The sequence below is a fragment of the Falco naumanni genome, chromosome 6 (genome assembly GCF_017639655.2).
Source record: "Falco naumanni isolate bFalNau1 chromosome 6, bFalNau1.pat, whole genome shotgun sequence".
Classification (NCBI taxonomy): domain Eukaryota; kingdom Metazoa; phylum Chordata; class Aves; order Falconiformes; family Falconidae; genus Falco; species Falco naumanni.
The window spans coordinates 43,993,969-44,021,265 of NC_054059.1; the positions used below are offsets into that span (position 1 = coordinate 43,993,969).

Genomic DNA, 27,297 nt, shown 5'->3' on the forward strand with positions numbered 1-27,297 from the left:
AGGCTCAGATGGAATTAGTTTCTTGAGTAGCATGTTTTATTACCAAGACTGCAATTGCAATTGAAGGATTTCATGAACTGTGTGGAATTTATTTTATTTGTGGTTCTAAAGTGCTTTAAAGTGTTTGAGTAAAAAGTGCAATATAAAGATGAAATATTCATGGGAACCTGTTCAGCTATTTGCGAATGTTGATTTTTTTTTTTTTATATCTATATCTTTTCTTCTTCTGCCTTTGGGGACATTATGTAGTTTTCACTTGCTTCCTAGGCATTCAAATCTATAGAAGATTGTTACTTAATTGATATAGTAGAGTTTTCCACTATGTATTGGTGTACCCATACATATAACATCGGTGGCTTTGTGCATTTTTCTTTGCTGAAAGTGAGGTAAACAGAAATTTAAGACTGTGGCTAATTCCCAGACGTATGAATATCTATGACCAGTTGGAAAGCTGTATTTTACTTGCAGCAGTCCACATATGTTCCTTTCTCAATTTCATGAAAATATGAAAAGTTCATACACAAACCTGGATTAATCTTTCTGGCAGACTAAAGTAAACTGTCAATATTCATTTCATCTGTGAAAAATCCATGTGACAGATCCATGTAACCTATTCTTTGTTTTGTAAGGATATAGACGCTGGCAAACCTGCCCGAAACAATCTGATTACCTTGAGAAATAAAACCAAAAGAAACCAAAATGCAGTTTTCACTGGCGTATGAAACTTAAAAACTGAAATTTATCCCTTTGTTATTATCAGTTGACCTTGATGAACCTGCAAGTCTGATAATTACTGCAAATTGTCCTGGCAGCATTATCATTTTTAAAAAATAACTTTTTAACAATATTTATTTAAATAAAATAACATTTTAAAAAATATTTTTAAAAATAGACAAAAAATGAGATACTGCAAGTACATCACACCAGTATTTTTCTTTTCATTGACATCCTGAAAAATATCAGGTTAAATTAAAGTTTGTCCTTTTGAAATTACTTCATGGACCTGACAATAAAAGATTGTGTGACAGTCCAATATAAAGAATTGAGATTAAATGAAAACTTGGAGAAAGCATTCCTTCGCTAGAAATGCACTTTTGGCTACTGTTGGAGGTGGGATATTGAACTCAGTGGACCCGTGGCCTAATTTATGGCCATTCCTTTGAGATCACTTCCTCAGCCAGCAGAAGAACTCTGATCCTATCAAATCTTCACTCACAGGGTTTTCTGAAGCATCAAGCAGATTGTGAAATAATTGCAAAAACCGAAAGCTTATCTCAGCCTGCTTTGCCTTCGATGCTACAAACACGAAGCATGGTTCAGCCAAGCCTTAAACTTATGAATGGTAGCATGTGCATAAGCTACATCCTTCATGCATTGTTTTCAAGAAGATTTATCTAGTCTGTCACGTTTTTGTTTCAAATGCAAACTAGTGAAAACCATTTAGATGGCATGGGAAAGATGGTATTGTAAGAAAAGACAAAAAATAAAAGATCTCTTCAGCTCTTTCACAGCATGTCAGGATGGTGCTTTTCCCCTGCAAATTTTCTCCAGATACTGACATACTAGCAGCTTCCACAGTAAACACAAAGGGATAGGATTCCTGCCTAAAGTAAGCATAAAAGTAGATCAGAGGAATTTTGCACCAAGTGTCTGTTTTTCCTCCAGAAGTATAACCTGGAATTTGAGGCAATAGTAATGTGTAGATTTTCTTGAGCTGTATACTTACAAACATTCAGTCTGCTCTTTAAGAGGTGTTATGCCTTATTTTAAACATGAACAGTATTAAAATAAGTGGTAACTTTTGATAATCAGGAAAGAAGAAAATACCTATTAAAACAAACTTAACTTCATCTTGGTTTTCAGTAAATGAAATACTAAACTGTATACTATGTGCATAGTGTTGGGAAATGTGTTTCAATAAAGACTTATTTTTTTTGTAGGGAAGCTTCTGATCTTTCTCAAGAGTAGAAGAAACATTTTTGCTTTGCTGTACTCAGCCATTTAATTATGCAGTAGGAGGAGCCCTATGACATAGTAGTTCCCTCCTACCACAATGCACAGAATTCAAGGGAAATGGATAAAATGTCTAGAGTAAATGTGTGATGAGGGAACCATGGGCATGTACTTATGTCCTTGCTTCTTAAAAGATGTTAGGTCTTTGCTTATCAAGCAACTGGTTGCTTCTCCATAAGTCGTATTACTGTGACTGCAAAATTACTTTTTCACTGTTTGAAAAACTGTTCATCCTTCAAAATTTAAGATAATTCTGTACAGGAAGTAAAAGAGACTATTTTTTCCTGATCCTGCTGGAATATTGTGTATTACAGATAAGTGGGGCTGTTGGCAAATCTGAATCTGCAGTTCAGTAAGAAGGAAACAATTCTAAAATTTAACAATTAAAAAAAATCTCATCTCTTCAAACAGTTACAATGATTGGTTAAATAAACAAAATAGAACAAAAAGTTTGGAAGAGATGCCTGACTTAAGTTAGTCTTTGGACTCTTCGTTTTTAAATTTTGAAATGCATAGCCAAGCTGCAGCTTGCTTGGAAAGCTAGTTTGCATTATTCTTAACATATCTCTGCATAATGATATCTTATTGAACTTTATTACAAGGTTACAAAACTGCCAATCTCTTTTAACATATTATCTTGGCTTGATCCGAAATGCCTCTGCTTTATTCCAGGGAGCCTTTCATCATTCTCTCAGGAGGCTTGTCATATGACACTGTAGGAAGACGACCCTGTTTAACAGTTATGCATGGGAAAAGTACTGCTGTGCTAGAAATGGATTATTCTATTGTTGATTTTCTAACCCTCTGTGAAACACCATATCCTAATGGTAGGTTCTGTAAGGATTTTTCTCAGTACTTTGACCTCTTCTCTCTGGAGTTCTATCCCATCAGAATATTCTTCACTATTGCCTTTCTGGTTTACCTCTAGGGATCAGACTGCAGCAGCAACATCTGTTATCCCTATTGTCTGAGCATCCAAAGCATCATGGTAGAATAGTTTAATATAAAACCTATTTTTCTTCTAGAAAAATGCCAATTACTGGTTGCATGGTTTTTGCTTTTTTAATCCCAAAAGCATGTGCAGACAAAAAGTAGCATTAGAATTTTAAGCTGTAGTTACTGCACCAGATGTGTTCATAAATATTTATTTGAGCACGTAAGACTTTTTCACTCCATGCTAAATCTTGATTAGCATTTGTGTAATACTCCTCACTACTAGTGATTTTATTCTATCCAATACTCATGTGAAGTTCACCACTAACCTGTAATCTAACTTCTGCAGAAGGGTATTTTTTTATCATAGTTTATGTGGTTGTCCCAAATTAATAAAATCGTATTGTCAATGACTCCAGTGTTTTTAGTTGTCAACTTCCATCAGAGTACATAAAACTGCTTAGCTCAGAATTTGAGGTCTGCCTGAAAGAGGGCAAGGTAAACTTTGGAAATGCTTCCCATTTTCTTGTTTCAGTGTAAAGTTGGCTGTCTTTCAATCTATTTTGTAAGCAATTAAAATTTAAACCCCTTTGAATACAAGGAAAAGCAGTTTGGGGGTAGGAAGATGATTGTTCAGTAATTGGCTCGTTCTCAAAAATACTGCTTACGCAAGTTCCTCTGCATGTTCCTTTTCCTGTTGTTTGAGCTTTTCAAACGGTTCTAGCAAATTGGAAGAGAGCTGAGAATGTAGAATTGAAGGGCAAGCATGGCTTTTCCAAACTTGGAGTATTCAGGGTGGTGAGTGTATAAAATACCTTCAGAAACTATAATCAAAGTGGTTTTTCTAGTCTTGACTGATAAAGTGCAAGGACTGATCACATTCTTGAGACTTGTGTGTGCAAGAACTATGTTTACCCATAAGAAATTTTCTTCTTCTCAGACTTTCAGGAACCATATGCTGTAGTTGTTCTCCTAGAAAAGGACTTAGTACTGATTGACCTTGCACAAAATGGGTAAGAATCTTGTGTAGTCTTTTTTTCATGGTTGGCTGCAGTGATCAGCCTGTGGTTCTGCTCTAGTTTTTAAATCTACTGTAATACCTCCCTGTCTAGAAAATAACATTCTGAATATTAAATATAAGGTTTATTCAGCGGAACTTGGAATTGTTACCAATCAGACTTTCTCTAGTTAATATGCAGTAGGTGAGTAGAATATTATGCAACTTTTTCCAGATTTGATTGACAGAAATTACTCATTCAAACAATTTTCTTGGTTTTACAATTAAACATTCAAACATAGGTCACCACTGCTTTTTAATTATCACAATTTATCTTGAAGTTGATTCCTTAGTCCTATGAGGGGAAGTCAGAATTTGCAGAAAGGGAGCAGAGGAAACAACTGTTCAGATAAGGCAGGTAATTTTGGCTGACACTGAGTGTTGTCATCACATAAGTATTTTCTGATTTTATTGCCAAATGAATTGCTATCTGTATTGCTCAAAGTAACTCAAGTGATGCAATAAATATCATGTATACCAAATTAGAAAGGTAACATCTACTCATTGGTTTACTACTTTGCTACAAGGTTGCTTTAAAAGTAGTATCCTATTGGTTTTATAACTAATACTTGCCTAATGTGTTTTGACTCTTGTTACTTTGTCCGTGGAACAGTCTGTATATTCCGTTAGGTGGTGGCTAAAAATTCTGGATCCTACAATTTTTTTAATCAAGGATTTTGATATTAGTATAGGCAGTAACAACTAACTATTAAGGAATTAGTACAGAGGAACTAGATGGCTAAGATCTTTGTAGTATTCCTGGTTAAAAGTCACCAATGGTAAATGAAGGAAAAAAAATCCTTGTGAAGAATGTCATTCTAGAGCAAAACAAAAACCTGTAAATATGTATCTTCCAAGTTGGTGGTGATACCTTAGTGAAAACTATCAAATTTAGAAGAAGATAAAGTTTAGTCCTAATACCTCTGCAGCTAATGAGCAATTTCATTTAGATTTTCCCAATGTTACTTGTCCACATGCTGAATCTGAAACTTGTTTCTGATGTATCAATGGCATTAAGCTTCCAACACTCATATGTTGAAAGATGGTATAACAAGTTTTAATGAGCTTCAAATTAAAAAGCCTTGTACAAACCTTTTTAAGTGAAATAGTTTGCAGTGCCTGAAATTTGAAGTTAAGTCTTGTTCCATTTCACGTTAAAAAAATCTTCAGCATTTCTGTTTTTAGAAGACTTAGAATGGTCCTTGTTACAATTTACTTGCAAAGTATTAATTCTTTCACACCTGAAAAAAGTAACAAAATATTAGATTGTTTTGCTACAGGAGGTTTCCTTTTGCCCTGTGTTGTCATATAGATTTGTCATATATTGTTAAAATTATGCCTTTTCCTTCAATTTTTACAAGATTGTTTTGGCTTTTAAGATAGCTCTGTCTAAAGTTATTGGTATGCAGAACATTTTCGTCTGTTGTTACTAAGGTTTCCTTTTAGATGGGTTGAGAAGCTGTGTCCCTTTTCACCTCAAAAAAAATCAAAACGGGGGAGGAGTGTATGCATTTCTCTGGAAATAATATGTTCTTTGCACACAGATATATTTACCTCTATTATTATTATTGGCATTTTTTCCTCTTTAAGTCTCTGTCACTTTTCTAATGGAGGTGGTAGTGGGGAGTATGTGTGTGTTGGCTTCTAATTGGTAATTGAGTGTTGCTATCTATCAGAAAATTATCTTGGAGTTGCAAGTAGGTTATGAAAAGTGCTGAACAACTTTCTCTTTACATTATTATCTGTATTATAACAATATAGAGTGTGAAGTGGAATCTTTCTTTCTCCCTGGAACAACAGACTGAAGACTTAGAAATAAATTCATGGTGCCACATTACTACAATTAGGACTTGGTAACTTCAGTTTTTTCACAGGCCATTAAAATAGAAAGCTTTTAAAAATATACAACTGCTGGGTGAGTGTACTGGATGAGCAGTATATATATTATGTAGTATATATACTATATATAGTATATTTGTTCATAATCTAATTCGATATGCATTTATTTTCCTCTATACGAAAAGAATGTAAATTTAGTCTTCAGTGTTTTACTTGTGTTCTGCATTTAAAAAAAAGTATGTTTTTCCTAGATTAATGGTCCTCCCCTTTCATCCATTAAAGGTACCCTATATTTGAGAATCCCTATCCTCTGACAATACATGAATCTCCAGTTACCTGTTGTGAATATTTTGCTGATTGTCCTGTGGACCTCATACCTGCACTCTATTCGGTGGGCGCTCGACAGAAACGTCAAGGTTACAGTAAGAAGGTACATCTAGTATTTACACTTGCATTTGGAAGTACTGAAAACCAGCAGCTCTGAACAATGTAAGAGTGGCCATACTAAGACCAAATCTCCATCTGATTCATTTTTCTGTCTTTGATAGTGGCTAATAGCAGATGTGTAGGGAGGATATAACATACGTCAAGCCTATAGTCATGCTTTCTTCATGTGCTCCCATTGATTGCTGTATCACTGGAAGTTAAGGAACTTCCTGGAGCAGGGGTGGTGTTTATAGACCTTGTTAATCTTTTTTTTTTTTTTTTTCTTCCCCCTGTGATGGGTATGTCTAATTACTTTTTGAAGCCATGTGAAATACAGGAATCTGCAGTAATTTCAGTGGCTTAACTTTGTACTGTATGATACTTCCTTCCTCAATGTTATTTGTTGATCTTCTAGGAATGGCCTATCAGTGGAGGCAACTGGGGTTTGATCACTCAGAGCTATCCAGAGATAATTATTACAGGGTAAGTGACACCACAGTGTAGTAGTAACTCTCTTAGTTGATTAAGTGGAAGTGAGAATATTTTGTTCCTCTAAAAAAAACCACAAACCACGAATGTTCTAATAGTGGTTTGAATGGTTTAAGAAATCATGTTCATCAGAGAAGTCATTTGTATATTCTTGAGGTGCTAACAAGAAAGTAAAGCAAAACATGGAAGAGAAGGTAGGAACAAAATAATAGCAGGTGATTTACAGGGATTATTATTATGACATGGGATTGTGATTATGTCTGCTTGCTATCAATATATCCTGGGTGAAACTTACCTTTTACTCTTTAACTTTAGGAAAGTAGTCAAGTTGTGTTTTGAAACATAGGAAGTCCATTAAATAATTGAGTTCAGTTCTTCGAAGTGCAGGTTTTTATTTCGAACGGGACAACCAAATACTTAAGTGTGTTCATTTTGATCTCTTTTGAGACTGATCCTTCTAGTACTACTCTAAGGAGCATAAATAAAATTTGATTTATAACCGTGCAGTGCATCACTGAAAGTGAGAACATTGCTGAAGTTTTTTTAGAACAGCCCATTAACCCTGGTGAGGATTACTGTAACTTTATGCTACACACTGCAGAGACTTTGAGAGACAGTCCTGAAAATATCCAGTTATGTGATTCTCAGTTTCAAAGATAAACAAATTAACTCATTTACACTGAAATACAGTATATTTAGGCATGTCCTTTGCAAGTGTTACTCTGAATAAAGGGCATATTTAAGAAACACTGCACGGTAAGGTATACCAAATGGGAAATGCAGGTAACTGAAATAAATACTTAAAATGGTAAATTAGTATTAGTACAGTTGAATTTCAGGGAGACAGCCTCCAAACATTTTTTTAATCCCTTCTGTACAAAGTAATTGAGGCACATGTTTGTAAAATATTGGGTTTTCAATAAATTGTGAAAATCAAGAATCATTAAGAATACTAATAAAAATAGAATGTTAACCATATATTTTTCTAATCAGTAGCAAAGAGGTCTAACACTCCAACTAACCGTTTTACCATCTTATTAATTTTTTAATATTTCATAGGCATGCTGATGGGTCAATCAAGTTTTGGGATGCCTCAGCAAGTAAGTGTTCTTTCCTGTGCAGTAGGAGTCTGCTAAATTTACTGATCTTTTTCTAATGGAATGTAATTGCAGACTAGTCATTCTCATTATTTCCTGCCTCATGTAGAGTCAGTAACTCCATAGGAAACTTTGAATTACTATTAAACAAAATTAACATTATTTCTTAGTTAGATGTTTCATGATTTTACCACCTCAGTGAAAATGCACTGGTATTTCAAGGGCCAGCTAAAACGGAAGAGTACTAAAATTTCTCCTTCTAAAGCACATTGAGTATAGAGATGCATGACAGGCAAATGCATTCCTTTTTAGTAAACTTGAATTTCAGTAAGCTATTTCTGTCCTTTTAGACAGAGGCACATGTTTATAAGACATCAGCTCCCCATAAATTACAGTATCTAAACATGAAAATTGGAACCAGTAATAGCTTCTGCTAATGAAATGATCTAGGCATTTATGAAGAAAGGCAAGAGAACAGTAAAATTAAGACTTTTTTCCTTTGGCAGAACACTGAACAGGCCTGAAGAGTCTGATATAACTTTACATTTCTCTTCAGTTAAAGGGTCAATTGCATCTGGTGTTCTACACAGTGAGAAATGCAGTAAGAATTCAAATTAGAATGCACTACACAGTTAGATGTTTTAATTAATCTAGTTCTGACTAATGTTAGTCTTGGTGCTTAAAAGCTGTCTGAAACAATCTTGGAATCGTTGCCAGTTGTCTTTCAAAACTAGTGGAAGGCTGGTGAGATTCCAAAATGCAAGGGCGTGTGTGGGTGTGGGAGGGAACAGATGTAATATATATGTTTAAAACCTGGGAGGAGGATTATTTGGAGTGTGTTAGATCTTTAATTTCAGTTTTGGATGGGGGTGGAACCTGGGGTGGGGGGATCAAACCCGATTGATTCTGTGTACTTAAAAATTCTATTCAGCGTAGATCTGTCAAAAGGAGATCCTGTTAAAGACATTTAGTTTTTCTAAAACAGATAAACCAACCTGTTAAGGGAGAAACTGCAAGTACCTGTATCTTGATTTTAAAACTTTTAAAATGTCTCTAATAGCATAGTCTTACAGATGAACTAGGAAAGTGTGATTCAGGTAAACCCACTGAAATATGGAAGAGGAGATAGGATGCTCTAAATGAAATTTTCCTGATGATACAATTAGTATTTGCAGCAGTGCTTTGGGTCACTGAATGTGACTGTGAGAATGTGCTCGTGGAGTTTGAAAGCAACAAGACAATTGAAAGAAAACGTAAGAAAGAATCAGAGTTACAATTGAGAATGATATTGCTAATTCTTGACTGGCATCCAAGATGCTTTGTTTGAATGTAGGATCAATGATTTACGCTCAAACTTGTCTGAGTTTGACAACCCGGGGGGGGGGGGGGGGAGGTCTAAAGGATTGCAGTGTCAGTGCTGCACAAAAATCCCCAAATCAATGGGATAAATAAGTGGGATTATCCGTAAAACCAACGTGGAGTGATTCTTTCATAATTTTAAACTGTGGCAAGGCCTTACGAGAACAGTTCTAGGAAAGACACTATCAAGAAAAATGTGGACTGATCAGAGGGCAGTGCTTTTGAAAGATCAGACAGGACAAAATAAAAACTGGAGGAACTGGGGCTGTTAAGTCTGACAACACAGGTGAGAGGCCATGGATTTGAAATAATGTAAGGAGAAAAGAAAGGAGCTTCACTTTCTCAGCAATAGACAGACTTAAGTTTTGGGTATGGCATATGTAACTAGATGTTATTGTTCTAAAGAGATCCCAAAGTATAGTTAAGCCTTGGAGCTGTGGGGGTTTAGTTTGTAACCAAAGCTTAATATAGATCTCTCAGGAAAAGTGTTGTTTAGTTGGTTGGGTTTTTATACTAACCAATCCTGCATTGGGCAAGTGGTGCACTGCACAGGCAGAGTCAGCACAGATACTCAGTTCTTCTACTCTGCCCTTTTTTGTTGAATATTGTGGCGTTATCTATGAAGAGAAGTTTCGAAATACAAAAAAAAAAACAACAAAAGGAAAAATATCTGTTTAGATCAAAACTAATTTTTATATCTCTTGGTTTGTTCCTAGTAACACTGCAAGTACTCTATAAGCTAAAAACAGCCAAAGTATTTGAAAAATCACGGAATAAAGATGACAAGCAAAACACAGATATAGTAGATGAAGATCCATACGCTATTCAGATCATCTCATGGTGTCCAGAAAGTAGAATGCTGTGCATAGCTGGAGTTTCTGCACATGTCATTATTTACAGGTTCAGCAAGCAGGAGGTGACAACAGAAGTTATTCCGGTAATTAGTATAACAGTTTTTACCTTTGTAGGATTTAGCTATAATAAGACTGTTGATGATTGATTGTTGAATGTTGTAAAAAAAATCTAAATTGTTTTTACAAATCAGCCCCTAGTAAATTATTCTTCAGTACTAGGAATGCTTTAAAAAAAAGTACCGTATAGTCCTTTGTTTCAGTCCAGGAGTTAAGCTCTATGTAATATGAGATGAGAATAAAACAGTGGGAAACTTTCTTTACACTGTGCTACCATTAATACTAATATTGTTATAGATCAGCAGAAGGAAATCTGAAGTCACGATGAACTTGGTTCTTTAAAATGTATGGTCTAGTTCAGTGCAACATCAAACATATGAACTAAGTCCTGTATGTACAGAGCTACAACAGTATAAAGTGTAGCTGTTTATGACTTCAACTCTTCTTAGTTTCAGCATTCCTGAACTACATAAAACAAGTAGTCTTCATAACTGAGAATTTATTATATGCACAGAATAATTAAATGGGTCTTGTATCTAGTATTTTAATTTCTTGACAACATTAAGTGGCAAGCTTTTAAATATTGGAAATGGGCTAGTTTTTTGAGTTTTAGCAATCTTCAGATACTCAGTCTGTATTAGTTAACATGGCTTTGTGTTTCTGAAGGCTACATATGTGTATTTGGGTTGCACTTTTTGTTAAACTACTGTTCTCTTTCAAAAGATGTAAAAGTCCTTGATGTCACTTTTATCACTGGTATCTTCAGCTGACTTCATTTATTTCATATCTAGTTTTTTCAAAGGCAGAGTTTACTGATAATTTTTTTACTTTTAATTTACAGATGTTGGAAGTGCGCCTGCTATATGAAATAAATGATGTTGAATCTCCAGATGGTGAGCAGGTGCCACCTTTACCAACTCCAGGCACAGGTTCCAATCCTCAATCTATTGTTCCCCAGTCTCATCCATCTACTAGTAGCAGTTCATCTGATGGACTTCGTGATAATGTCCCGTGTTTAAAGTAAGTATTTTCTGTTATAATTCTGTTGAATGTGAAACTTTACGAGAATATGTAATGAGAATATATGTACTTTAATATCATTACAGAGATGTCGTTGTTGGTGAAATTTTTTTATTCCTTAGAGCAACATTTTCCAAATACCTGAAAGTTGAGTTCTGCTTTAAGAAATTAATATTGCAAACTCAGTCATAAGCTAATTTTTTAAAAAAATCAGAAAATTCTTGCCTTATGATTGCTGTCTGCTTTAGGAAACTTTGGCATAGATGTTAGTGTAGTTACAGATGCTCATGCTATAGAGGGAACACTTTACATAGCAGCAATATATTGAGCACATAGGTGCTTTGAAATCTTATTGTCCATTGATATGAACAGGCAACATAATGTTTTGTGGCTCTCCTTAACTTTAGGCCAAGGATGTCTGAATAGTTTTTACCTGTTAGTTTTCCAGAGCTTTAGTGTGTGTAGTGTAGGTCTTTGACCAGCGTTCAGGTTTTTTAAATTGGGAGATTTTTCCTTAAGGTTCTTTGTGTGTGAACTTTTACTCATTTGAGAAATCAAAGTTAAAAGATGACATTTGTTTCCGCTCTTCTACAACAGCACATTGAGGCTTCTGGACCAACTCCTTTTCCTTGAAGAATGTACACGGAACTTCATTTTCAAATGCAAAATTGAGATGTACTTCTTGTTTTCTGAAGTTTTAAGGTCCCAACTTGTACCTTAATTCTTTGAGTGCACCCATCCAGAAAATAACAAATTCTGATGGGGGTTTTTTCTCAGGGTGGGAGTTTTAGTATTTTATTGGTTGTACTGAGTTGTAGAAGTGTCTTATTAAAGAAAACTGGAAGGAGTGGAAAAATTGGAAATTTATGAATTGTTGTTAAATACCAGTAAACGAAAATATGCATTAATGAGAATGAATGGGTAAAATAAGCTCCTTCGGTTCCTGAATTCTTCTTATGTTCTAAGTAAATTTTTTTTCACCTTAAAAGAGGAGAAAGACCTAATTCTTTCTGCAGGATGTTAGTTTGTTCATCAGCACACAGACAAAATCTTTGAAGGAGATTCCACTCCCCCATTCCCAGGTTCATTCCCTACAATTGGTCTACAATTATTATAATTTACTTTGCTTTTCTTCCCCTCACCTCCCCCCCCAGTATTATCAGCCTTTTGTTTGTATTTGTTTTAATATATTGTGCTTCCATTTCCCTCTTCCAGTATACTTCTTCCATGTACACCTCTCACCCCCTTCCATTCTCTAAATCAGAGTTCTTTTAGGAACTCTGAAAAGAATGGGTAACACCTTCCTTGTAGACACTGAACGCCTTTATTCAAGTCAATACAGCATGCTAATGCTATTATGCCTAGCTCTGAAGAGGGGAGAAATGAAGTATTGGTGGTGATTATTAATTTTCAATTAAGTAATGAATCAGAAGGGCCCTTAAAGAAATGAATGACCAGTTTCAGTGTGTGGTTTTTTGCAGTTGCTTCTATGTTTGTGTTGATTTTTTTGCAGCTTTCCAATTTTGTAAAATCCAGTGTGATGTAGTATTCAATGAATTCCAAGCCCATAAGGAAAAAAAATGGATGGCTCTGGAGGGTTGCTTTGTTTATTTTGCAGAGTTAAAAATTCTCCTCTCAAGCAATCTCCAGGCTACCAAATTGAGCTAGTTATCCAGCTAGTGTGGGTGAGTGGAGAACCTCCTCAACAGATAACCAGCTTAGCAGTCAACTCAGCATATGGCCTGTAAGTATATTCTATACAGTTCATTATTCTGTTAAAGTGTTTTAAAACTATGTATTAATAATTAAGTATCCATGTGTGTTCACATGAGCTACACAACAACACAAGAGAGGCAATAAGTCCTCTGTGCTTATAAGATAATTTCTTTTGGGTCCTGATGATGCTAACATCAGAAACAAATCAGCATCACTCTTCCTCACCTGGCACTGTACAGCCAGGAGTAAGTGTCATTCAAGGCTCTTTCAGACAGGTAGGCATGTATAATGACAGTGATCTGTTCTACTGTCACGTGTTTTTACAAGAGAAAAATAAAACAATACTGCATTCTAAACCAGTAATTTAAAAATATGCATAATTTGGGTTAATTCATAAAAATTATGGAAGCTTTAAAATGCTGAACAGCAACAAATAGTGGTATAAAACTTTACCAAAGTTTGATTAGCACTATCTTTCCTTCCACTTCCCTTTTTCCAGAGTAGTTTTTGGAAACTGTAACGGTATTGCCATGGTTGATTACCTCCAGAAGACAGTGCTTTTGAATCTAGGCACTATTGAACTGTACGGCTCCAATGATCCTTACCGCAGAGAGCCACGGTCTCCCCGAAAAACTCGGCAACCGTCTGGAGGTTAGTGACCCAAAACTTCTTTTAACGAATTGTGCCTTCCTTCTGAGCTTATCTGGACAATACAAGCACACTTTTCTCCACTGTGCTTTCCATCCTTTCTTCTTGATCTGTCCCTAATGTCACTATTATGGGTTTGTTACTTCATGTTTCCTTTAAAACCATTGCTTAGTGAAATCTGCTAATGTTTGATGTCATTACTTAATTTTCAGTGTAATGTATGTTTTAAGGAAAAGCAGATGAGAAAGCTTATTTGTTTGAAAAGATATCAGTATAAATGTACAATGGATTTATGCACTTTACAAGATTCTAACTTAACACAGCATGAAGAAGTAGAAGTGTCCTGATGTTTCTGATAAACCTAGTGTCTGTATCACATGCTTGGATAAACAAACCCATTAATGTTTGCACATTGCCAGTGTTTCTGCAGAGAACTTTTGGCTTCCTACTTTAAACTTTGACTAGAAATGTCCCTGATAACATAAGCTAAAGCATATTATGTTCTGTATGCTGTTATGCTTGAGAGGAAGCCTTTGATTTAAATGAAAAGAATAAAGTTCCAAAAGCAAACTGATAGAATACACTTGTGGGTTTTTTTCTTCCAAAAAAGGACTTGGACTTAAAATATACTGAAGGAGGGTGTTCCTTTGCAGCTGAGGAGGAAAGTGACTTTTTGGTCAAAATGGCAAGCTTTTTTTATTGCCAAAAGGCAAATTTAGTATTTTTAAATTATTTTCTCCTCCTTGTTATGTAGTAGTTACTTTTAATTTGGAACATGGCTGAAGACAGAATGATTAACAATGTCACTGCTGCCCTAAGCAATTATTTTTCAAAAGGAATTAAATTGTTCAAACAACTTCTTCATGCTCTAGTGTTGATTACTTTATATTAAGAGACCCAGAAAAAAGTCCAGGTAAGTTCTTTAGATAATATTTTATTCAAATTGAAATGGATACTCTTAAGATGTATTTTTTTAAATCATTGGTTTCAGAAAAGCTGACTACTGCTACCTAGATCTATTTCAACTGAGGAAACAGGTCTAAAAATCATTAATGTAGAGCAGAACATACACAGCTGGTATCCTTTCAAATAAAATAATTTTTTCTAATAAATAAAAAGCTTGTTTAAAAAATTAATTTTTGAGAGAAATTACTGGTTGACTGTTAACTCCTCTTGGGAGTAAAGAGCTTAAATTCTGCTTCATGTGTTTAGATTATAAACTGTGTTTTGGAGTGTTAAACACTACTTTGTTTTCTTGACTTTTTTTAATGTATTGGGTCTGCACAACTGAGTTACAACTGTGTCTCTAAGACACTCGTGAATGAAGTCCTTTCTGCTCATTAATATAACTGTTACAGGAAATCATATATTTCTTCATCTTACGTTTTAATAGTAGTGACCTGCATGGCAAAAGCATTTTATGAACCTAGTATACAAGTTATTCTGCTGGCTTTTCTGTCTCAAATGTACTGTTAGTGTCTCCGTCTTTCCTTTTCTCATTGCTTCATAAAGGTATGCTGACTGTGGCTTCTTGCATGTGCGGCCTTTCTAACTTATATTCAGAGTCTGTGAAAAAGCTTCGCACCTCTTATATAAGTAAGTCATCTCATGGCATGAAAATACTTTTGAACATCTGAATTAATTTTTTTGACTTGTTCACTCACCATAAATATTTTTTTTAGTCCAGTTTAATTGTTTTACTTTTAGAAACTGATTTTAATCCCTTATACATCTATCGTATTTCTTGTTCATGGCTTCTTGAAAATAAACTTTAAGGGAAAAAAGCAACCATAATAGTATCTGTATTTTGTGTTATTAAAAAAATAGGATCTCTTTTTGATTTTGATATTCATCTCGGAAGTTACTGATGTCTACAGACCCGAGATCTTACTCACCAAACTTAGTGTGGTTTTGAGATCTACAGACCAGGGATCTTACTTGCCAAACTTAGTGTAGTTTGTTTTGAGATCTGAGGCTAAAAGCTTCCCTTGCTTGAGCCCTTTTCTGGCAGAAAAAGCTTCACTACTCTAGTATTAGATTATTATTATCTGTATTAATAATGATAATATTTAACATTGTAAAAGACAGTGATTTGTCTATTACAAATGAAAAGTTGCTTCTACAAAGGTGCTGTTTGTAGGGATTAAGGCTGGAGGTGTTTGTGTACTGCACAGCCCTGTGGGTTTTCCATGCAGTCTTGGAAAATATAGGTGCCTCTGTGAGTCAGGTAGCCCATCAGAACCATGGTGTACCTGAGGGCTTCTCTCACTTAAGCCATCATTCACATTTGGAGAATGTAAAGCTGATTTTTAAAAGTGTAACGTTGTTCCTTTCCCTAGGATGCCAATTTTCTCCAGCCCTTGGGCAGAGGTAGGTAATCTCACCCCACTTTTTAATGAAGGAGAGGAGAGTAAAACAAAGCTAAGGGGAGAATGACCTGAAATTTAAAAAGTACTTGAGATTGTGGTCCAGTTCTGTAGTAGTGCTATTTTTTTTTCCCAAAAAAGAAAATAGAAATATATTTTAGGGAGGGTAGGCTCAATGGCCAAATACTGCTTTCTGTATAGTCTTCCATCCTCTGCTGCAAAGTGAGGAAGGGAGCTAGACATAAAAGAAATGCCTCCACCTTACGATGATACAGAACTGAAAACTAGGATCTGCCACTGATTTGTTATTGTGAAGGGAAACAAAAAAGTTCCCCAAACTGGTTTCTGAACCCAACAATTGTAAAGCTCAATGTACCTTGACTATTTAATTTAGGAACAGGTTATAGCAGGTTTTGTAGGAAAGAGTTAATTTCTTAACTGTGTAGTTAATTCTCTTTCCCTCTACCAACCTGCCAATATCTTGGCTAGGTGGAGCCACGGTCTTTTTAAAAACTGAAAATAATTTCTCTGGAGTTATCATTTAATATTTCTCATTCTTTGTAGTGATGTATGTTTTGCCCAGACTTCATTAGCTTAAATAATAAAGCATTACTGCTGTGTAACTTTCCACAAGTAAGACTGTTAAAGAATGATCCTTCACTGTATTTATAGGATTGGAACTGTAAGAGTCAGAACACTTGTGGATCTTGCATTCTCCCTTTCTTGAACATTAGTATTTGCATTTAGTGTTTTCAAAAATGCAAGGAACTTACGCTTCCTTGTTCTTTTTTTTTTAAAGATACGCTTTCACTGAATTATTTATATTGAAAACATTTGTATTTGAATACTTCTAAATTTATTTTTCTACAAATAAGACATGTTCAACTACTGTACTGCTTTAACCTTTAGGGATTAGTAATACTTATAAATCTTCCTAGAAAAACTGCTTATGTATTTAATGTGGTTCTTTTAGAGAAACTGAGTATATATCCCATTCTCTTTGAGACAACCATCAGGTATTTAAGAAAAAAAATTATAATAGCCTATGCATGCATTTTGACAGGTTGTTAATTACATTAAGTTCCGCTTCAGACAGCATGCAACAGAGCAGCATATAGTTATTGTACATTGTATTCCAACACTGGCAGAACCAAAAATTAAATTATTTCATTATAGAGAAGTAGGAAAAAAACATTCTTTGTTAACCGCTTCCATAGGTTTTGCCCAAAAAAGGCAGAAAGAAGTGGTCTTTCCTCATTAAAAACCCTGCTATTCCGGATGTTCCAGCATAAAATATCTATTAAATAGATCATCATATCTGCTTACATAGTTATAATTTAGTAAATGGCATGTCCTGATTAAACCAATTGAAAATTTAAAAAGACTTTTTAAAAATAGTTCATAGAATAAGTTATGTATCATCTAAAATATGAATGGAAATAAGAGATTTTTTTCCCTTCATTTGTGTTGCAAGAATATGATGTATGTTTCTGTCATCTTATTTTTTTCTACTCAGAAAAGAAATTCAGATTCCCGTCTTAAAGCAGCATCTATTTAGAGACAAGGCTTTCTACACTAGCTAGAATGTAAACTGTCATTTGAGGCTAGCTCAACAGATACAAGCTCCCAGTTGAGATCGTGTTTTGGAATTTATCAGTGATTCATACCAGGTATACTACTCACATGTTTTGGGTGGCAATTTATAGTTTGTGAAGCATGCAGTTATATGTGTTTTGTGAAGGCCTGCTAAGACAGTGTCATCAGGTGCTTGTCGGGGATAAAAACAGTGTCAACCTTTGCCTTCAGATCATACTAGTGAAGGGAAAAAAAAACAAACAACTTTGACCATGTGCCAAAAGACATAAAATATGTAAGTAAAAGCTTTATCATGTCATGAAAACTCTATACACAGTAGAGGCTTACACTGTTCAGAAACCTTTGCTTGATACACTGTTTGCTAAATATAACAGGAGCCTTGAAGAAAGTCAATATTGATACCAAATGATAAAACAATTAGTAATTTTATGACTAAACACCAAAACTTAGGGACAGCTGGTTTTTTTCTTGCTTAGTTACATAATGAAGTTCACATAGGACACCAGTCTTAACACTTGCAACTTACTATTGGTGGGAATTTCAAGACTTTATGTGACTTCTCAACTAGTACAATATAGTATGACTTTTTGGGAGTTTGTATTTCATAGTGCTACCAGAGGCAGATTAGGATTCTGACAAAATAGAAGCAGTTCTTGCATGCATGTGACTTCCTATTTTTATTATGTGTCGAAAAAAGCCTTTTTTGAGTGTAATCTACAAGGGATTCAGAGCTGGGGTTGAGTCAAACTGAAGAAAATACGTTCCTAGAAATCTTCAGGGGTTGCTTGTTCTAGTTGTTTTCCCTATCCCCTTTCTCCTTGAACTGGACACAAACTATTTGATTTTTTTTAATTTAAATGTCACCTAAAGCAGACTAACAGCTGTGGCTAAGCCAAATCCTGAACTGAGTCAGGAAATTTGATTGTTGGGTTTGAGGATTTTTGACTCAGTTTTTCAGATTAATTGTTTTTAATTCTGACTTTTAAATCTTTGTATCAAGCTAACTGTAGTTGTAACTTTTAATTAGGCTGGTTTCCAGTCAAGTTGTAGTTTAATCAGAGATAATATCTCCTTAAAGCTTAAGTGAAAAACTGATAAGAGTCTCATGAAACTTATACAAGTTAAGAAGTATAACTTAAACAAGTTAATTTCAGCTGTTATTCTAGGAAGTTTTTAATGCAGCATGGTAATTTTTAGGTCCTTAATGACACTAACTGATTTTTTTTTTATTTTGGGGATTTCAGATTTCTTGCTACTAGAGTTCAGAGAAATAAAACATTAGAAGGTCACTTTTCCATACTTTTGCGTTCTAGCAGGTTGTAGTCTTTGTAGTTCTGAAATGGAAACTCTTGGATCAATTGTCTCTTGTAATCCATAGCAACTTGAATTTTATGCTGTAAGCCTGAAACCAGAGAACTTTACTAGAAGAATTGTCTTACTGCTAGTGCACACACTGCTTCTCTCAGGGTACCTGGGGTGTTAAGATGAACAGCAATAATGATTGTTAACACCAATTTCTTCTTATTAGTCATGAACAGACCCTCATAGTTCACAGACTTAATTCAGATCATTCTTGTTATTCTCTGCTTAGTTTAATTAATTATATATATTTATATATATAAAAATAGGTAACATTACTTTTTATCTATTCCTGTCCCTTCTTTGCTCTTTCCTAAATAGCAGCAGCGATAGCTGTGCTTAATTTCAAAGGTTTGTGTGCCATAATAATTGTCATAATGTACACTTACTCTTTAGTGTGGGATAAATCTTACATAATGCATAAGGTTAGTGCATAGACTTATGATGAGAAAATGTTTTGGTGGTTTTTTTGTTGGATCAATTGATCAGAGTTATTCGTTAAGATGTATATTAATCAAATCATAGCCTCAAGACAAAGAAATCAAGTGTGCAGGTGTGTGACTTCATTCTTGGCTACAGGCTATTTCTGTCAATGCAGGAATTTTCATAGAAAAACTACTGTGAGAAGTTAAAATTTTCCTATGAAGATAATTTCCTCTTTCCCATAAATATTTTAATTCTTTAAGTTCCTGAACTATACACGTTTGCATTTGTTTAGTCTGGCTCCCAAAGGAGCATGATCTAGAAACACTAGAAGCTACTTCTAGAAGCACAGTACAGGTGTGTCCTCCCAGCACTACTACTATCTGAAATTTGTATTGCTTGTTGGGAGAGCAGCACCTGGATTTCTGAAAAGTCTTTTTACACAGCTCTGTCTAGTACAAAACATTTTGAATCCCATGCGTGTTAAAACCTGCTTTCAGAGGTCAAATTGTAATTTGTTAGGGAATAGATTCCGTGATTACCCCATAGTGCTTATTGACTTACTGATAAAGAAATCAGGGGGTGGGGTTTCTCCTGTGTGGTGAAGGGTATAGCTTCCCCCTGGGATTTCACCATATGTTCTATAATTAAAATCCGTTCCTGAACTGTTAAGTGTAGACTTAACCAAGCCTTAAGGTCATTTGACAATTTCACTTCAGTCCTAGTCATTGAGTTTTCAGGTTCAAGCTGTACATGCTTTTAGTAATCTTAAAAAAGACAATTTTGCATAAACTAAACTTTGTGTGAATGCAACATACTTTTAATGTGTTCCGCATTGGTATGATATTTCAGGAGAACCTTTTTTCCTTTAAATTATTAACTTCTGGTTTAGTATTTGGAAATCTTAAAGCTTTGATAGAGTAGTGCTTTTCCCTTCTTTTTGTTGTCTGTGTCAACACATCTGTACAGATCAGTAGTGAATGTGTAGTATACAGCTGTATAGACAGGCTTTGCATGTGCAAGCCCTTGTTGCCTTAGCCATTACCATTACACCTCTCAGGCTTTTTCAACACTTGAAATATTTGCGTGCATGCCAAAAGATTTCATTTTGACAAATATTTCTTAGCCATTACTGTAAGTATTCCATGCTTGTTTGCATTAGTATCACATCACGACATTTCTAGAGGAAAACTATTATATAAATTTAAAGATGCATTATTAGCCTTAAAATCACTTAATTATGGCCAGTCTTGACAGCAATTTCTTATCAAAAGGAAAATAGAAAAATTCCTTGTATACTTCTATGGACTAGTATTTAGGATACTTATGAGACAACTTTCATCTTTAGCATCTGACTGTGGACTCCTGTGCTTTATTTCTTTCACTGGAATGTAAGGAATGAGCTTTTAGATATTAGCATATTGCAGTCATTCAAATGATCAGATTTGACAATGTAAGAATTTAGGAAAATTCCTTTGGACCAGGAAGAACACTTTCATAAGCACTAGAACCTAAAGTCTGTAAGTGACTTCAATAGGGAGTTTTGCTGGAAACCAAACTTGGCAATGCAGCAGCAAATACAAAGCATATCACTGTAACTGGGAAAATGCTTTGAAAAAAAGCACTGTAGTTCCACATATCATACTGCGTGCGTGGTTGTAAACTTCCAAGATCCTCTTTCAACTGACTTTTGCAATTACAGAATGGCACAAAATCTCAGAATAGTCAGGGTTGGAAGGGACCTCTGGGGAGCAGAGGACTAGCTGAACTAGATGATGGTTTTTAGTATAACTCTAGGATTTTTTCTAAACAGAAATGAAGTTTGTACTTAATTATTTACATGCTATAGATATATATTAACTGCTATGATGTGTCTGTCTCACTGAAAATATGGTCGTTCTCACAATATGAAGTTTAATGAGGAAGTGTATTTTGTAAAGAAAACTTTAGTAGAAAAAGTAAACAACTACAGTCACTGTGGGTAATGTCCAAATTAGAATTTGTGTTATTTTTTTTATCACAACTGCCCGGTTTGTAGCTAATAAGAAATGAATTTCCTGACTGCAGTGGAAGAAAGGATAAAGTAGCAGCTGTATTTATTATACACTGTTTTTGTGTTCCAGCAGGTCTCTCTGATATTAATGAAGGTACAATGGTGCCAGAAGACCGCTGCAAATCACCCACTTCAGGTAATCGTAACTTCCTCTGACTGTCAGCTGCTTATTTGCCCAGAAGTTGGCATGCTTTAAGTCAACACTTACTAGTTGAGTAGTTATGTAAGACTGTTGTCTTACAAACTGAGCTCTCATAAATTTTGCAGTGTTGCACAACTGCATTTTTAAAACAAGGCTGATTTAAGAGATGCAATAGGAATATGTCATAAAGACGAGTGAAGAGATAATCTGAAATATTTATGCTTCAAGGAACATACTGCACAATGGAATTTTGAAACATTGATATAATGCACAAATTCCTGTAATAGTTCATGTGATTGTGTTTCAGTCCTCAAAAGTGGTAAAGATTGTTTCTGTAAAAAAGAACCTAGTTTACTTCAGCTTCCTTGTAAGAGGTAAATTACTGTTTTTCTTTGGAATCAGAGGTCTTCAGGAACTGGCATCCTTACAAAGCAGGAGTTCCCTACTTAACATTCCCCCTGCTTTTTTTTAGTTGCCACTATCATATGTTAATATTTTAAATGAAAGCTTCAGCAATATGTAATACCATTCAGTATTTTGCTCAATATTCTCGAGTTGAGGCTATAGCCAGGTAAATACTTAATAGTGCATGTCAATATATGCATGTCAATGATATGAATATTTCATGTAGTAGCTAAAAATTTGTTGCTTATCTTCACTATTACTCTGAGAACTTTTAAAGTAATACGTCACTTCATCTGCTTCATTCAAAGCAGTACTCAAAGTTAGGCTAAAAGACAAAACTGCTGGTTTACTCAAGTACATAAAGTAGTATGTGCACTCTTTGCAATGTAATGTAAAATGATAATCAACATAGGAACCTGAAGATAGATTCCTTTTTTTGTAGCCTGTACCTTTCAAAGCCAAGTTGAAAGCCTAACAAAACATATTTTTTTTTTTTGGTAGCTCTAGTAGAAATTGTAACAAATTTTAATTTCTGATTTGACAACTGCTGTCTTTTGATGATAATTTTAAATTGTGCAGAACCCTCATGTAGAACAGGTAATGCCATTTTCTGTTTTAGTAATCCTTTCTTAGACTAAATTAGATTTATTTATAATTAAAGCAAAATCTGGCTGGAAAACTTAAGTAAAATTTGTAACTGAAGATGTGATTTCATGAAAAATTGTGTGTAATGTTAATTATTGGCAGGTTGAATTAGTCACTTTCAGCATAATTTTTACTGCAAGCATTTTTTGTGGTGTTTAGAATAAAGTGCATCTTTCCTATTTTTTTTTTTTTTAAATGAAGAGCACTGTCTGTAAATAACTTACTGTGCAGTGCTGCAGTTGCACAGTAAATCTCTGTCAAGACTGAGGAAAATGATAATTCTTACTAAGGTATTTGAATTGAACCCACTTAAAATGTCCAGGCTAAGTCTAGTTTCTGATAGACTGCTCTAAAATGTGTACAATGGACAGCTAATAATTTGTAACCCTTAATCTGTATCCTTTTTTCCCCTTTCTCCAGCACCACTCAAATGTCAGCCCAAACCACTTCCATATGACATTGCCAGAACTTAAAACACTAATTTTAATTAGAAGGTTTCTTTCATAATTTGAGGTAGAGCAAAACTTAATTCACTGTTTCTGCTAAAAGTGCAATGAAGGCAAGCCCAAAGACGAAAATCAAGATTTATATGGAAAAATACTAAATTTGACTATTTGCCTCCCCTCCCTCTCTGCTTACTTCCCTCCCTCCCCTCTGAGTTGTGTTAGCTGAAGTTGGGTAGAAATTAATGCAGGTTGGATATTTCTTTAAGAGGATCAAAAAAGGAGGCAACTTAGAATAGTTGAATTCAAATGTCCTGAAAGAAAACAGAATTGGGGGAAACTCATAATTCTGCAGAGCTCTAGAAATCAATTTCCAATTTAAGTTGGCTATGAGAAGACTATTTTGAAGTTCGTTCATATTAGAATAAAGTCAAGATGTTTGGAGAACTGAATATTCTGTAAAAAGAGTATATAATGTCTTGGATACACACGATACTAAAGAGGCGCAAGTTCAAAGTACCAAGAATAGTGAATGGACAAACGACGGAGGTGGAAAGCCACTGCTGCATCCTCCTGTAAACTGGAATCTTGAAGGAGCAAGGCTGCACGGTGCCTTGCTTCCCTTGGTTCTGTCCTTCCTTCCCAGCTCTTGGTTGAGTGAGATAGGTTCATGGCAGACTTCTCCAGTTTCCTTTGAGAAAGGTACTTGGAGGGAGGCACCTCGGAAATCATTTGGTGATGTTTTGTGAAGAGAGAAAAGCTGCAGTTCCTTAGGTTTACTTTAAGCTTTATATCTTTTCTGGGCAAGAGCACAGGACTGGAAATGGTGTTCAGTTTTCAGAGAGGTAAGAGGGGACATTTAGGATAAATCAGCTGCATAGTATTGGTGAGTTTGAGATGCAGGACGGGCCAGATTTAGATTAATTTCTTCCAGTCTAGGCACGCTCTACTTTAAAGGAAAATACACTAGCACAAAATATTTGCTTGTTACTAGCTTGAAGACTAGAGGATGGGACTGGCAATTGAGTGCCTCTTTTGAGTGTTACAATATGATGTGTAAAACAGACCAGCCACTGTTTGGGCTGAAGTCTGCATTTGCTCAAGTGATCTAAATCTTCCACCTCTTCCACTTCTCTGTGCCCAGGTGAAGGGAAGTGGAAGCTAGTGTCCATTAGACTTGTTCCAGCGGGTGGTTATACAGTTGAAAGAACTGTGAAAGGGACTACCTGCCTATACAAGTTAGGAGAGTATCCTACAGTTTCAATAGCATGGAACTATAGAAATACAGTGAAAATGCAAGAGAAATAATAACTATCTGGTGCTTTTTCTGCAGAAGTTAGGCGGTAGTAAGCTTAAACTCAGGGGCATTTATCTGACTCATAAAACTTCGCATAGCATTGTAAACTGTCAGGTTTTTGTGTTCATGAGTGTCAAAATGTTTGCATTCTATTCTTATTTCACACTTCCACAATATAAAATCCAAAGAAATTCAACATTTTTTTAGTTGAACTGTTTTAATTTCATGACAATGGTAATCCCCAAGTTGTGAAGTTTTTCATTATTAAGGATTCAGAAAAATCCCAGGTGGCAGCACTGGCTCAGAGTTATCTGCAGAACAGTTGAAGAAACGTGGCCCAATGGTGACTTACTGCATTCGAAAAAAACCAAATATTCAAAACTTGAGTTTATTGTTACAGCAGTGTTCTGTGAAACGTAATTTAGGTTAATCTTTGTGTCTGGAACCATGATTAGAACAGCAATCTAGTTGTTCAATGTAAACATTTCATTCAGTGAGGGAAATATTTCTAGGAATAAACTTGCTGCACTGTGCAACATTGTACCTTGCATTATAATTTTTTTGGTTAATATGGCAGAATTCCTGTCATACCCAAACAATTTGGACTTTATAGTGTCTAATAGAGTTACAGAGAATACCAGTATCAGTATTTGATACTTTTTGTCATCTTTAAACTCAAAGCTTGTATTAATACATTGGGTTTTTGTCAGATGCATGTTTGTATATCCATTTCATTCTGTCTTCACTCATAGGTTCTGGTTCACCAAACAATTCTGATGATGATCAAAAAATGAATAATTTTATAGAAAAGGGTACAGTATTTTTTCTTTTCTATAGTCTTATTTATTATTCAGTTCATCCTTTGATACACTTAGATTGATCTTTTTTTATTAAAATATTATTTACAGTGAAGACCAAAAGCAGAAAGTTTTCCAAGATGGTAGCCAATGACATAGGTAGGCACTAGAAAAATTCTGCTCTGTTCCTAATCCAGTGCCTTGCTCTATGCAACACTAACCCAGCGGCAAAAAAAAAAAATAATATAAAATTCAAATTTCAATCCATTAAGTTATTAAATTTTCATTCTTTATGCTAATTGGTAATTCTGTGGGCTGCTTCTTTACTAAATACACTGAGCACAATTTTTAAAATCGAGGATATTGCTGGTTTAAATTCTCTGATTTCACAATTGCACTTCTGTATTTTCTGGATGGGTGAAAATCTAATCTGTACTAAGAGTTCAGTCTATGCAAGTCACAACATTATTCCACTACTTTTGCAAAGGTACACTCTCTTTGAGAACAAGTGGCTTATGTAAATTCTTTCTATGTATTGCATTCATAGTCATATGGTCAGATTTCCATATGACTATGGTAAAGATAGAGATAGTATCATGTTTTCATTTAATCATCTGGAAGCGGACTTGGTTATATATATGTGTGTGTGTGTATATATATGCACACACATATATATGTACACCCCGTTACTGTTCCAGAACTGTATTTACATTTCTGCATCCAACAGTGACACAATACCCTACCAGCTCCAGACTTGTGTCTTAACAATTTGGCAACAAAATTGCCTTGGAATGTGTTGTTTGCAGGTAGATTGAACCCTTTATGATTGAAATGGAAATTAACTCTGCTTCTGGCAACTGGATCATTAAATAAATGAAGGCGAGAGGCTGTATGATTTAATTCTAGGAAAAGGATCCTTCTTCCTTAACTGGGATATGGTTGTTTTCATTTCAGAATCACTGTGTTATTGGTTCATTTTTTGTTTGTTTAGCACACTAGTTTATCATTGTTGAAGGATTTCACTTTATCTCTTTAGTTAGATCAAAGGTTTAAACTACTTTATATAGTAAAATTGTTTGCTAAACTGTTTCATAGGTTGTATGGAACCATATCTTAAGGCTAGGGAGAAAGATTTCTTTTCTTGTAGTCTCCCTTTGGTTTTCTGTTTGGCAATTTAACTTTTATCCTGAATCATTTATCCCTTCCATTGCAATTCAGTAATTGAGACTAAAGTATAATTCAAAATTTGGTGAGATAAATATAAGTATGACAAAGTAATCTTTGGCATCTGAGGTACAGAATGAGGAAGAACAGGAATATGCCCTTTGCTCAGTACTATGTTGAGCCCTCCTTGCAGTCATGACAGAAATGTTAGGGAGGATGAGTTCTGAGGCAGTGGAAGCCTGAATGTAATTCCAGAAAGCAAATGGCTGTCGATAATATATTATATCAATTCATCTGTAATAATAATAAAAAAGTATCATTTACATGAGTATTGATTAATACGTTGTCCTACAGAAATTCAGGATAACTAGAACCTTATGTTCTAGTTCTTCTAATGAGAAAAACAACACTTAATCTTGTGCATGTTATTTCAATGCTTATTGAAGTAATGTTTCCCTTTTGTCCCAGAGCAGTCCCTTCTGAAATTAAGGTAGCCTGTCTTGTGCAACAAACATAGTATGTGTGAATGTGACTTCATTATTTTTTCACTTTTTTCAGAGCAATGTTAGAGTATTAATGAAACATCCCAATGACAGTTGTATAGAACTATTGACACCAGTTTCAGCTTGAAGGCTTTCAACCGAAAGTATTGTGAATGTTTTTCACAGCTAAAACCCCAAAATATTTATAAGTAATGCATTTGTCAGGGTGTAAGTTAAATACAGAGTTAATTGAGACAATAATGCATTTGATGTGTAATTCATAAGTGTCTCCTATTCAGCCCATACTGTGATTTGTGTAACTTGCATGGTTCGTTGGAAGTTTAAAGAAACCTCTTTCATCAGTGTTCTGTTAGTTTTGAGTGGTTTGCTGTGCACTGAATGGGTTTTTTTCACTGCCTTGTCTTCTACACCTTGTCTGGCATGTTTACTTTGCATGGCTCTTCCTGAATTTACATTTTAAGCTCTTCCACATAAGTAAAACTACTCTTATTCAGTGTTAATAGTTGCATGGTTTTGCATTTGATTGTTTTGTACTGAATTGCCAACTAAATGTTAATGAACAATGATTTCTGTAACTGTGTCATTCACTGTCATTA

At 34.9% G+C, this 27,297-nt stretch overlaps 1 protein-coding gene across 15 annotated transcripts in view; it reads left to right on the forward strand.

The window, feature by feature from the left end:
- The window catches only part of STXBP5 (syntaxin binding protein 5), a 109,061-nt gene that overhangs the window by 63,006 nt on the left and 18,758 nt on the right, over positions 1-27,297 (forward strand). For 4 of the 15 annotated variants that reach the window (XM_040597175.1, XM_040597178.1, XM_040597182.1 and 1 more), the window contains 13 exons: positions 2,686-2,840; positions 3,887-3,959; positions 6,125-6,272; positions 6,684-6,751; positions 7,817-7,857; positions 9,930-10,150; positions 10,966-11,144; positions 12,763-12,888; positions 13,360-13,511; positions 15,021-15,104; positions 21,376-21,441; positions 24,990-25,049; positions 25,146-25,193. In XM_040597175.1, the coding sequence (XP_040453109.1) occupies positions 2,686-2,840; positions 3,887-3,959; positions 6,125-6,272; positions 6,684-6,751; positions 7,817-7,857; positions 9,930-10,150; positions 10,966-11,144; positions 12,763-12,888; positions 13,360-13,511; positions 15,021-15,104; positions 21,376-21,441; positions 24,990-25,049; positions 25,146-25,193 (1,421 nt within the window). The remainder of the gene's footprint in view (positions 1-2,685; positions 2,841-3,886; positions 3,960-6,124; positions 6,273-6,683; positions 6,752-7,816; positions 7,858-9,929; positions 10,151-10,965; positions 11,145-12,762; positions 12,889-13,359; positions 13,512-15,020; positions 15,105-21,375; positions 21,442-24,989; positions 25,050-25,145; positions 25,194-27,297) is intronic. The other 11 variants (XM_040597181.1, XM_040597183.1, XM_040597186.1 and 8 more) reach the window with 8 other exon arrangements.